This window comes from Canis lupus, chromosome 4, assembly GCF_003254725.2.
Source record: "Canis lupus dingo isolate Sandy chromosome 4, ASM325472v2, whole genome shotgun sequence".
In the NCBI taxonomy this organism is placed as follows: Eukaryota; Metazoa; Chordata; class Mammalia; order Carnivora; family Canidae; genus Canis; species Canis lupus.
In genome coordinates, this window is record NC_064246.1 from 53,386,096 (window position 1) to 53,400,268 (window position 14,173).

The following is a 14,173-nucleotide window of genomic DNA, read 5'->3' on the forward strand; positions in this document are numbered from 1 at the left end:
TCTCTATTATCCATGGAGGTTCATGATGGTGCTCTCATCTTCTTCTTGAGTGATAGCTATTTTCTTCATAGATTCTAAGAAGGCAACTCCGTACTTTTACGTGGGTATATTTATCTTAGAAGTGAAGCAATAATTCAGGAATAATTTCCAGGCCTCATTCATGTTAGATAAATATATTAGTGATCTTTGCCCTAAAAAAGCATGTTTGTTTAGATTTGCTTTCAAAAGGGAGTAGAGAGAAAAGGCCTTATGTAGAAATGAAGAGCAAGAAGTGAGTGCTGTGGGCCAGTGTGAAGTAGATCCTAAAGGTGCCCTGCACATTTTGTCTCTGCTCTGCAAATGCTCTTTTAAAACCCTCCTTCTTTCCAGAATAGGCCTTGTGAGATTGTTAATGAATTTGAAAGAGTCTATTTTCCTATATATCTTTCAAACATTGGAGGGTCAGTGGCCAAAGCGTATAAATTAATAACAACTTCCCGGCATTTCAGAAAATAACACTAGCACAAAGGTGACGCTTAATTAATATTTGTTAGGATTGAAGGAACAGCAGGTAAAGCTAAGTGTGCAGCAGAAAGTGATGTTTGTGAGCCCTATGACAAAACTTTTAATAGTAATGGTTTGGCAGGTGGATACAAATCTCTTGACAGTGAAAAGTTAGGTCAAAACTAGTCTACACAAAGGACTGAGCTAATAAAGAGCTCCTACAAATTATTAAGGAAAATATGGACAAGGTTATAGAAAAACAGGCAAAAGAAATATGAATTTCTCTTTAAATATATGAAAAAAATGCTCAAACTTGCTACAAAAACAGAAATGCAAATAAATTATACCAAGATACCTTTTTCTGAACCTGTCAGACTTGCAAATATCAAAACATATGGTAATATGGTGTTGGTGAGGTTTTGACAAAGCAAGCATCACACACATGGCCTTGGGGAATGTTCATGGGCACAACTTCTATGGAAAATAGTTTGGTTGTATTTAATAAAATAACAGATGCAAATATCCTTTGACACAGCAATTCCACTTCTCGAAGTATTTTCTACAGACTAAGGCTTCTCAACCTTGGCACTATTAACATTTTAGGCTGGATAATTCCTTGTGAGTTTGTCCTCTGCTTTGTAGGATGCCTAGCAGCTCCCTAGGTTCTACCCAAAAATGCCAGTAGCTCTCCCCTCCCTAGTTATAACAACTAAAATTTTTTTCAGACATTGCCAATGATGGACAAAATCACCCTTTATGGATGTATTGATACAGAAAGTTACATATATATGAGGTTATTATTCCTCATCATTTATAATGACAAAATATTGGAAAACAGACTACATGTCCATCATTAAGATAACTTCTAATCCATTCAGTAAAATATTATGGCAACCACAAAAAAGAATGAAGAAACACTTTGCACATAGGTATGATTTGATTTTTAAAAAGTATTGCTAACAAACCAAAAGAAGGCTAAGAAGTATGTGTAAAGTATGTCATCATTGTATTAAAAGGAAGAAAAGAATATTTATTTGCATTTATGTGTATGTGCATAAAGTATTATTGGAATAACTGATAAATTGATTATACTGATTGTTTTCAGGCAATGAAGCGCTATGGCTTAGGATAAGAGTGGGAGTCGGCCATTGCCTAATGCTTTGTAATTGTTTTTGAAACATTTATGTTAATGTATTAACCATTCAAGAATTTTTTTAAAAATTAGTCTATATTTTGCAGAAGATGGTCTAACAAAAGTGGCTGTGGAAACAGAGACCTGAAATCCAAAGGGCATACTGGCAGGGGGCAAGAGTTCATTCTACTGACAGTTCTGCCTTGTAAACTGATATCAATTTGCAACATGGATGAAAGCAACGAGAACAGTAGTAACCTAATGTCATTCAGGTTTATAATGGATTTTTAAAGAATTTTACCAGCTTTCTCTTGAGTTCAGAGAAATGTGGGGGTCAGATATTGGTGGCAGCAGGCTGAGTCACACCTGCCTAGGTAGAGCATGGGGGCCAAGAAGATCTCTTTTGCTTGTCTCTTCTATGCCCTGGTCTCTGTGGATGCACCTCAGTGTCTATAAATGTCCAGGGGGATTATTACACTTTGCTCTCTGAGCAGACTAGGTATCCGTATTTAAAAGCAAAGAATCAGGGATGCCTGGGTGGCTCAGCAGTTGAGTGTCTGCCTTTGGCTCAGGGCGTGATCCTGGATTTCCGGGATTGACTCCCATATCGGGCTCCTTGCATGGAGCCTGCTTCTCCTCCCTCTGCCTGTGTCTCTGCTTCTCTTTCTGTGTCTCTGCCTCTCTTTCTGTGTCTCTCATGAATAAATAAGTAAAATCTTTTAAAAAATAAAATAAAAGCAAAGAATCATGAATGGTGATTCATGTTGCTTGCTATTCCATGGATTCAGTGTTTCCAGCCTTCAGTTTGCAACCCACCCACACAATTTCCATCATTATGTGGTTCTACCAATCGGTACCATATATTTAATGCTATTATTTACATTGACTAATTTTTCACTTCAACAGATTTATTCTAAGGAAGTTGTAAAGCACCACCATCCATTAAAAAATACTCTTCTCTAAAGTAAATTGCAATATGCATATAACTATTAAATTAAAACTGTGTCAAAACCAGGTTTGTCCAGGTACCATCTAGTACACCCCTTGTGGTACTCCACTTTGGGAAACACTTAAGTGGATCTCTGTACATGAAATTGACCATAGTAAGGACTGTGAGGAGGAGCTACATTTGGTGTTAGTGGCCTCAATCTCACTTTCCGGGCTCCTAGTCCTGGCTTGTACCCCTATTTGGCAGTCTTTCCTGTATTACCGTGATGGGTATGTATTCCCAGAATGTTATTCTAAGAAAGTACCTAATGAGGGATAGCTGTTATTATGATTAGCTAGTCTGGTAAACTAAATAGAGCTGAGACCTATATAGCATCCTCCTTGGCAGAGGTCACCCCAAGAGCAGAGCCTCAGGTTTACAAGTTCAGGAACTCATTTTTGTTAGCCCACAGAGTCCAGGCCCACAGAAGCACACTGCAGTCACATGAGACTGGTGAATTCACAAACCTGTAGTGAGAAACAGAATGGCCAAGATGCTTGCGTCCGTTTTACAGAGAATTCTCACAGAAGGAGATTCTACTTGGGCAACCAAAATGATATCAGAAATACACATCTTAGTGGGATCAAACTACAGGGAATTACTATAGCCCAAGGCAAGATGCTGCTTTTTACACTTATTACCACTACTGTCACCTTGGGCGAATTTCTTAACTTTTCCATGTCTCAATTGCTTCCTCTCTAAAACAGAATGTTTCTTTTATCTTCTTCAAATAACTGTGAGGATTACATGAGAAAATTTGTAGGAATGTGTTCAGTCCTCTCCTTGCAGTGGTGCTGGTTATTGTTGGTGGTGATACTGTGGTGCTGTCATTCAGCTAAGCCTGGGGTCTCCACTCAGGACCTTCATCACACAGAGCTGGAAACTCACCAATAAATCTTTGCCCCAACTTTCTCTTCTCAGCCACCGTGGCTTCTATTACAAGACTTCTCAAACCCAAACAAGCTTAGATTCAAAAATACCCATTGAAGAACATTTAATCCAACTTAATATTTGTCCCAGATGTATGGCCCAGGAAAACACAGCTTCTCTAACCCTCTCCTTTCTCATCAACAAAATGGGGGATCTTTTGCAGGGGAGGAAGCTTTTTGGCACTCCTTAAATTCTGCTCTATAGATGGTGGGTTCATCTACATACATATAAGATTGACTTTAAATCAAATCATCTTATCCATATATGAAATATTATGTATCTTCTCACTCTCTCACCATTCACATTCAAAGCCTATAAAAGTAGTGCACTTGAAAATCACCACAACAATGGAATTCTTTTGTTTTCATAAGTTCCTTCTTAGAAACATAGTCTTCTCTAATGGTTGTGGTAACTTCTGGTGGCTCTGTGAATTACTTTAATTTCTATGACATGATGTAGCAGCAAAAGATAGAGGCCATAAAATATTCTTATCCTATGACACAGTTATCACCCACACACTACTCTATCCTAAGGAGCTGATTTAAAAAAGAAGACAGTTTTATGTTAGGTATACTATTATTTTTCAGCATTCTCATCATATCTGGAAACAACCTGAATGTCAAAAAATAGAAGATAAGCTCATCAATTTGTTCAGGTATATAGAATAGATAAGTATATCTCTGAAGTGAACTAATTTGATTACTACAAAAATCATATGCATGCAAAAATGATTACTTTGGAGACTATGTAGATATGTAGAAATGTATCTATAAAAGAACAATGAAGAAAGTAGCATATAAAATTGTCATGCATTATGATTATGACCACATGAAATTTATGTCTACACAAGAGCAAAGGTCATTCTCACAGACTGTAAACTGATACCTTTAGACAAAAGAGCTACAGAGAACTCTTGGGTATAATTATTTCATTAATTTTTAAAAATGGTGTGGGGATATGAATGCTTGCTGCTCTGTCTCTTGTGATTAATCAAAATGGATTTAACCTGATTCTAACCCATCCTCAGTCTTTGCGGCTAATGGCTGCCTGAGCTCAGTGCTGGTCCAAGGACTTCACTGTTGGTACATCAAGCACCTTTCCACCAAAACTCAGAGTAGGAGGACAAAGTATCCCCAGAAGAGGGGTGCTGTAAGGTGTCGTCAGCAAGAACCCCTGTCTTGAACTCTGTATGTTCAAGTCTCTGTGCCTCATGCAGACCAAGCCTTTTCCTATCTCAAATTCTTCACACTGTCAGTATCCTCTGCTTAAAATGCTTTTCCCTATTTCTTCATACCACTGGATTTTTCTTATCTTTCAGGCCTCAGCCTGGATATAAATTCCTTCTCTGACCACATTGTTTCCCAACTCAGCCCCAGCCACTGCTTAGTCTTTCCGTACAACCTACCACCCTCTATATCTGCCCCATGTATTTATGTACTTGCTGGTTGTCTGTCTTCTCTACTAGCGTGGAAGCTGGTGAGGACAGACACCTTTCCTCTGTCATTTACTACTGTAGTCCTAGCACCTACCCCAGAGTCTGGCACATAGTAGATGCCAAGAAATGTTTGCTGAACAAATGAATGAATCTTTAGATACCCCCCCCAAAAAAATATTTCCTTGACACAGGGTTAGGTTAAAAATAATAATAATAAAAGCTTTGGCACAAGTAGGTGTAGTTTAGGGATGAAAGTCCTATATTTGAATTTTTATATTAAACAGGTATAATTTCTGTGACTTTTTAAATATCAAAAATAATATAATGAGAAGCTTGCTTATAAATACCTTGATGTTAATGGGAATTATATGAGAATGTAAGATTTTGGATCAGGTTCTTATTTAATGAAAATACTGACAAGTTCACTGAAATTTCAAGAAACTGAGCAGACATTGGACCTAAAAAGGGAATTTCATATGCATGGAGCACCATTTCAGAGCTTCTGTTTCTGTCCCTGGATCACTTTAAGTGAAGCTCTGTAGTGTCATGAAATCAAACCCAGACTGACCTCTGGATGAAAATTAGACCCTTGAAGATCTGCTTTTTCAGTAGGCCTAATAATTCATGAAGTAGAAGAATTTATTACTACTTGGTTCAGAAAATGGAGGGATGAGGATTTACTATTTGGCCCGTGAAAACTTGAGAAGCACTTTAAAATGGTTTTCTGCAGGGTCCATTTCTGAACTTGCTATGAAGATGTCTTTTTTTCCATGGACCACATAGCTCAAGAAACTGAGCTCTTGGACTTTCCAGTGAAACCTTTCTTCCAGACTGAGTCAAGAACTAGGTCCTCACATTTATAGTATTGCTCCATGGCCTATTTTTATTGCAAAGACTTGGTTGGCAGATACATCGCCTGAGGAATAGGAATTAAATTCAATTTTAACATGGGGAGTGCTTGCCTCCAAAATAAACACTCTCTATCCACTGGCTTTCTCCTTAAAACATCAATATCACATCACAAAGGTAAAACCAATTCCCAAAGAAAATCCAACAAGGTAGGCATTGAAACCATGTAGTTTTGGCCTTGAGTGGCCTGAATTGCAAAGTACTTCACTTTGGACCCTAAAGTGGACCTTTTGGACCCTAAAGTGGACCACTTTGGACCCTTCCCTTGGCCTCACTAGACAAGGCCCACCTTTTTTCATCCCAGATGCTCTTCTCAATTCAACTGAACTTTTTGTGACCTATGTTCATTCACTGGGCATTTACTGACCACTTGCTGTGGGCCCTGCACTGCTCTAGGTGTTGGTGATGCAATGGTGAGCAAGGTACTCCTGCTCTCATGGAACTGACCCCCCAGCGGATACACAGACAGAAAATAAACAGGAAAGCACATCCATATACCCAATAGATATGTACAGATGCTGATTTATTGAAGTAACCATATACTTAAAAAATAAAAGAAATGAACTGGATCCTGAGAAAATATTTAAATAGGCACAAACAATTAAGAAACAGCCCCTTCAAAATGCCTGGGGTGCTCCTGATTGTGAGAACAATGAATACAAGCACTGAGAACCCATAGGCCTCAGAGAGCGAGCATGCCCTAAGTGTACCTACCCCTCACTTGCCTTACCCTAGTCCTGGCCATGTCCAAAGGCCCTACAGGGAGCGTGAGTTTGGAGTGTTGAAGGCTCACAAAGAAGGAAAATGTGGTAGAGGCATGGTGGATAGAGAGTGTGGTGTGAAATGAAATTGGAAAGGCAGGTAGGGACTCCTGGATGAAGAGTCTTGTAAGCCATAGCTGAGGATTTCCTTAAGTACTCTAAACAGCCCTGGAAGGGTTTAAAGTGGGAGTAAAACCTGATTTATCATTTTAAAAGTTCGTTCTAGGTGTCACATGGATAATAAATTGTACGGAGCCTAGAGTGACAGTGAATGGCAGTGAAAGCCCAGCCAGAAGGCAACTCAATCACATAGGAGTGAGGCAGAAGGAGAATATGACTGATGAAAGTCTCAAACAAAAATCCTCAGGTAGCTTTAAGAATATTATCGAGGCAGGTTTAGCTGTAGAGGAGAAGAAAGGGTAAGAGAGAAGAGAGTGTGGAGGAAAAAAGAGAACAGTGCTTTCTCCTAAAAAAAATGTGTGTGGGGGTGATGTGTCAGGGTGGAGGGCTGGCCCACCTGCTGATTCCTACATGTACCTTTCTGACCCAACTCTTAAAATTCCAACCTCCTGAATCCTCTGCTTCCTCTTTCAAGGCTGGGCCTTGAAAACTTCTACCTCTGGGGAGTCTTGTTTACTTACTTCTATACCCAGGACTCTTCCTTTTGAAGTCCTATATAACTTGCTTTGTTCTGCTCTTTTGGAATTGAGACTTGTTCTGTTAGGGGTTCATTTATGTAACTCTGACCTCTCCGATGGTATCTCTCCCTCATGTCCTTGCTCTTTCCCTCCTTTTCTTCCTTCCACAAACAATGAATGAGTGAGTAGTATTTGCCAGGCACTGTTACAGACACTGGTGATGCGATCCTTACCAAATTGGGTGCTGGCCCTCATAATGTTTAATGGGAACCTCTCTATCATTAAAAGGAGGGTGGGGGAATGACATTGACACAATAATCACTTTAACAAATGGGTAATTGCAACTCCAGGATGTGCTCTATAGAGAGGGTAGGTATTGCTAAGGCAGAGCAAAACAGGATTAGATGACCTAGTCCAGAGAAATTAAGGAAGCCTTTCCAAGCAACTGACATTCCAAATGATGGCCTTAGATTTGAAAGAAATCTTACGTAGTTGGGTCCCAGAGAGACGGGAGAAAACGGGACATGCGCTGAGATGGAGGATGGCATGTGATAGATTCTGGTGTCTGCTCTAGGTCTAAAAGGAGAATTGCTGCAGGGACATGTCTGCTTTTGATAAGGATCATTGGGACATGATTATAAGGTGTCACGCTGGCTGCTGTGTGGCGAGTAGAGTGGTGGGGGGCTGGGGCAGAGTAGGTGTAGGTAGTAGTAGTTCCAGATGAGAGCTGCTGGCAGGTTACATGGGGAAAGTGATCATAGAAAATGGAGATACAATTTTATAGGAACTTTAGGAAACAAAGTTTGCCCTGCCTCTCATTTCTTTTTGAACACATAGTGGGGCTCCCTGAAGTGATGAAGGCAAAGATTTGTCCTGGAATATGTGTAAAATGATAGAGCTCATGACACACATTATTGCAGAAGATCCATGTGCCCTGGGTTGCTGATTTTTAGGACTGCTTTTTTCCAGTGACGCCATCAGAACAAGAAGGCATTGCATGCTCTGCAGGAACCTGGGGGAGACCCTAGCGACCCACAGGTCACTACTGCTACTAGGAATTAGCATCATTTATCAGGGGGTACTGTTCAGGCCTGAGACATGTGGCGCTTATTTAAATTCTTCCAATACAGGTTATTTAAATTTTCTTTGCCTCCATTACCTGCTCTGAAAATTAGGGTAATAATGTTTCCTAAGGTATGGAGCGGTTCCTAAGGTATGGAGCGGTTGTAAAGATTAGATGAAATAATTTATGTTTAGCACAGTGATTGATACCTAGTAAGTGTTAAGTAAATATTAGTTACTATTATTATTAGAATTATGGTAACCTCCTTCTCATTAAAAGGCAAGATGAAGAAGGAATGTTTAATCATTACCAAAAATGCAAACAGCTTTATGTAGAGTCACACAGCCTTAAGCAACTTACGCAAAGCTGCATAGCTTATAAATGGGGAGCTGGTCTTTGATCCAGATGTGCGTGACACCAGAAACTTTGTTTTTGATTGACATGCAAGGAAAAGCAAGGAAGAAGCAAGGAAATTAAACCATCTTTAATTTAAGACCAATGCGTGCTCCAAGAGATGTTTCTGCTGCTAGATCAGACTGCAGGCTAACAGGCAGAGTGTAGAGCGTAGAGTGGAGGCCCTCACCCAGGCATTGACTAGAATGGTGGTCTTGACTGTTTACCCTGTCCCACACCGTGTAATGGCTCCCACACTATGGTGAGCAACACAAACTTGGTCCTGAAGGTGTAGAGACATTAAAACAGGTAGACCTTTCTGGTTGTCCTGAGGGTCCTTCATAAGACTGAAGTGCTACCAGTAGGGCCAAGCTTATAACATGCCTTTCTCATGAAATACTCAACATCACCCGAGGTAGGTAGGATGCGGGTCTTCGCTTTACAAATAGCAAACAGAGGCTTAAAGAGGTTAAATACCTTGCCTGAGATCCACATCCAGAAAGTGATAAAGTAAGAATTTGAACCCAGCTCTGGCTGGACCATCAATCAATGATGCTTTTCTCCATCTATGCTGCTCCTTCCATCCCATGCTTACTGAGAGTACCCAAAGCCCTCCATTTCTCTTTTACCCCAGAAAAAGAATCTGGTTTTGCTCATATACAACTAGGCATGTTGCTCAGCTGGTGACCCCCTCTCTGAACACTATTTGTATTTAAAGCTGCCAGTGGTATTTTGGAGTTGGCTTGCTGTGGCCCATGAGGGCTGATGGTTAAATTTTGAGGAGTTTTGTGAGCCAGTAGACCTCACATCCGTAGTTTGAAATTGGCCATGGTGGGAGTATTTATACCAGAGACATCAGCAAACACTATGGATTAGGGCTTCCTGATACTCTCCACTGCCACTACCAATGCAGCAGTTGCCAAACATTTACCAGCACACCATGGGGCCCTAATCTCATTGTCCTCTGTTAAAGAATGCCAGGCATCAGGGACCAGTTTGCAAAGAAATTGGCAGGCACAGGGTGGTGTGTGCAAGCATGCCTGCCAGTGAGCCACACAACTCGCCAACTCGATGCTTCCTTCTGGTCCACTGCTCCAGCAGGGAGTTCTTCCTGGCTCCACTGAAAACACTTGCACATTTCATCACCAGACACCAGAATTAAATCCTGGTTAGAATAAGAGGCTCAATCATATGGATATTCAGACATGGATATTTAAAGTTAGGAAAAACACACTTCATTTGCAAAATTACAGAATTTTTTTCTGAGTAGGTTGGATTATTTTTCATATGATGTCATAAATCCACAGAATCTTAAAACTACAAGGAACATAATTTTTAAAAATGAGCAAAGAGAAAAAGCAGCTGTGACCCCGAGAGGGGCAATAGTTGGTTCAGCATCACACATCATGCATATATATCTCCATAGACTTGCATTTAATCACTGAATAGAAAGAATCCAGGACCCTGACGTTAGCCTGGCTTTGAGAAACATTTCAATGTTTTTCTTCCTTTGAAAATGAATATGTTATGTTCCCCTGCTTGCTCCTTTAGAGACATGATGATGATACAAATAATGACTAATTTCTACTAGGTGCTTCTTAGGTGGCAGGGCTTATGCTAACTAAGTACATTACATATTAAGTTGAACTATACGAAATTGCTAATATCTGGTCTTTTTTGATCTACTGAGTGGTAATTTCAGATAGTTTAGTCTAAATACATTCTCTCTGTTAATCTTTACCATATTCTCGTGAAGCGAGTACTATTATCATATCCACTTCACAGATGATAAGGCTGAGGCTTTAAGTTTTTAAGAAACATTTCTTCCCATAAGCATAGAGCTATTGTCACTTACAGGTAATACATAGTGCACACTTGTGTGCAAATCAATGACCCTAAACAACGGATCATATATAGGGCATGGATACTAACAACTCACACACCTTACCTTTCTCAGTGACCTTGGATAAATTTGTAACCAATGGATTTTTACAATATTTAAAGAAATGCTTTTATCAATGTTGCATATGAATATGAACCACAGGCATTAGAAAACAAAAAATGTGATGTTTGTGCACTATATATCTGCTATATCCTGTATGGAAATGTTAGGAACTCTAGCTTTGGCACCCCAGAATTAAGTGTCCTGGAGTTTTTTAAGAATACTTAAATGAATAAGTAGAGTGATTTTACAACATTGCCTATATGCAAATTATAACCAACAAAAATCTGAATCAAGACCTTTTGGTTGTGTGATTATTTGTAAATAATATTGTACTAAATTCACAACCAAACAGCCCATAAACAGCAACACTGCTTAAAAATGATCACTGCTAACTAAAGCTCATGATGCCTGGAAAACAAAGTGGTGAAAGCTACAAAATGGGCTTTGAAAAAGATATTTAAATCAAATGACTCTTCTCTCAATATGAAAGAAGAAACGAAGTTATAATATCACAGTAAGAAAAAAATTGACCCATGCCATGTGATTTATCAGCTATATATGATGAATCCTCCAAGTTGGCTACTGGCTGTCTGTTAACTTAGTTAACAAATACTTACTGAGTATCTAGCAAAGGGACCTTGTCCATAAGTAATACCATGTGCCTTCAGATTGATTATTGATTATTTTCAGTACAAGTATCCTGAAGATTAGCATGTCTGAACCTCTAAAGAAGCAGCAGTATGATTTCACTGGCAGCATCCACAGGTTCCATCACCAGTCTGACCTCCTTCAGGGCTCCATTTTATTGAACACCTCAAAGCCTGGCTCTTGAAAGATCCCAAACTCATGCCTATACCTACTAAGTCAGATCCCAACTAGGAATGGAGATGTCTTTGTCTCTAAGTGACCACCAAGCACATAATGTTGTTTCCCCTTCTGTAAAATGTAAGTGAAAACTCTTGCCTAACTTCCTTAATAATGGGAAAAATAAATAATGATATAGTAATAAGTCACACACAAGCTTTGAAAATTTGCTAAGAAGGCCTAAACAGGTACAAGAATTTTTAAAGACGAAAGGAATGTTGTAGGTAGTCCCTCCAGACCTTTCATTATAGAAAGAAATAATCTGATGCAAAAAGTAGACATGTTCCCAGGCTCAATCACGAGAGAGAGTAGAGTTTGGTCTAATAACCAGGGTTATTATCAGCATTATTATCAGTGATAATAAGAGCAACATGAACAATCATAATATTACTGATCTTATAGAATATAAGAGTATCTCTAGATATATAAGAAGACTGACCTAGCTAAGCAGCTGTAGTCTTCTGGATAAGAACTATTGATCTGTACTGCAGAGCACTGCAACAGCTCCTGTCTCTGGCTAAGTTTTCCAAGGGATAAAGAGGTTTACCACTGGGTCTTGCAATTTTAACATAGTTAAATGCCCAGGGAATATTATTCCAAGATATCAAGTGAGTAATGACAGTGGGACAAATAGAATTAAATTCATAAAAATGTTGACATTGAATTATTACTTAATCATTCCAAGTATCAGTTTCCCCCACTATAAATTAAGGAAACTGGGCAAAAATTATCTCTTAGATCCCATTAAATGCTAATATTTTATTAATCTATGTTCCATAAAATCTAGTATATTTCAGATGAAGCTAAAATTCTATCCAATCATAACATTTGCCATATAAAACATTATTATTTTAAACTTGAACTTGCAGGAAAAAAATCACTAACGAATATTAAACATATTCTTTTGCAGGTTTTAGAATAAAATCACCGAATACAACCACCCCACCTCTGGACTTTTCTCCACATTCTCTTCTGATGATTCTTATTGTACTTTTGAGGCAGTTAGAACAAGCACGTCTGTGTCTCCTTTGGCTTTATTTTATTCCATGTGTATCTTCATGATTCAGCCCCATCTAAATAAAAAATACTGCTTAAAAAAAGACAAGACAAAGTGCTCACATACCCCGTGACGATTCTCAAAGTATGCCAGGCTGGTTTTGGTTAAAACAAAGAAACGGACTTTAAAGTTTGAGGGAGAAGTTCTTCTCTTTTGTTGTGATTTCTTGATGAGTTGTTCTTCCAGGAGGATAAAGTTGTTCATGATCCAATTCTTGGGAAGTGATGCACTTTGGGCATCACCCCGTGGCACCACCTGTGGAAACAGCTTTGGGGTGAGGACTGCACAGGGGAGGCAGTTGATCTTCAAAGAGTTGTTAAAAGGCCTCTTGCCTCCGAAGCTATCTTTTGATCAGTGTTCAGTCAACAACGTGGAGCTTCTCCTCTGATGTCAAAGGCTATAACCACATCCTTTCAAAATTCACAAAACTAAGAAGCGTATGTAAAAACTATACATAACCTTGGCTGTATGGTTGGGAAATGATATTTGAAGAATCTTAGACTCAAAATGATAGGAAGCTTTAGACTTTAATCTTTATAGTTCCTGATTTAGCCCATTGAACAGTTAAGGCGTGTTGCTATTAGGGTGGGAACACGGGCTCTGGAGCCAATGGGTATAGTTTGTGCACTAGTTTCCTCTTGCTGCTGACAAATTATCACAAAGTCAGTGGCTCACAAATTTATTATCTCACAATTCTGTAGTTCAGAAGTCCAAAATAGGCCTCACCAGGCTAAAATCCAGGTTTCAGCAGGTTTGTGATCCTTTCTGGAGGATCTCTAGGGTAGAATCTGCTTCCTTGCCCTTTTTGCTTCTAGGACTACCTGTATTCCTTGGCTCATGGTTCCCTTCCTCCATCTTCAAAGCCAACAAGATCTGGTCGAGTTCTCTCACTTTGTACCACTGTAAGCTCTTCTGTCCTCCTCTTCCAAAAAATGTTTAAAGATTTTATTTATTTATTCATGAGAAATACAGAGAGAGACACAGGCAGAGGGAGAAGCAGGCTCCATGCAGGGAGCCTGATGTGGGACTCGATCCCGGGACTCCAGGATCATGCCCTGGGCCAAAGGCAGGTGCTAATCTGCTGAGCCATCCAGGGATCCCCTCCTCTTCCAAATATAAGGACCCTTGAGATTACCCTGGTCTGCCAAGATAATATAAAATAATCACCCTATTTTAATGTCAGTTTATTAGAAACCTTAATTCCATCATCTACCTTAATTCTCCTTTGTCATGTAACCTAACACATTCACAGGTTCCAGAGATTAGGCATCGACATCTTTAGGGGATCTATTCTTCTCTCTACCACACTTTGAATTCAGGCGCTACCACCTAACTAGCTGTAAGACTCTAGGTAAATTACTCAAGAGTTCTGAGCCTCAGTTTTTTTTTAATCTGTGAAAGGGGATAGCAGTGCTCCTATACAAAGGCACTGCAGGGCTGCTCTCTGGCTTCCTTGCCAGTCTCATCTCACAGCTTGCTCACACATTCTCACTCCAGCCCTCATGTATGCTCCTTATACCACTTTGAACACCTCATTTAGCCTGAAAACAGCTTCTCTCCTCTGATTTGCCTGTT

General features: G+C 39.5%; 1 protein-coding gene across 1 annotated transcript in view; it reads right to left on the reverse strand.

Moving 5' to 3' along the window:
• ITK (IL2 inducible T cell kinase) overlaps positions 1–13,092 on the reverse strand; it is a 63,801-nt gene extending 50,709 nt beyond the window's left edge. Inside the window, 1 exon segment of the mRNA XM_025434915.3 lies at positions 12,665–13,092. Coding sequence (XP_025290700.1) covers positions 12,665–12,802 — 138 coding nt within the window. The 5' untranslated portion in view covers positions 12,803–13,092.
• Positions 13,093–14,173: the final 1,081 nt, after the last annotated feature.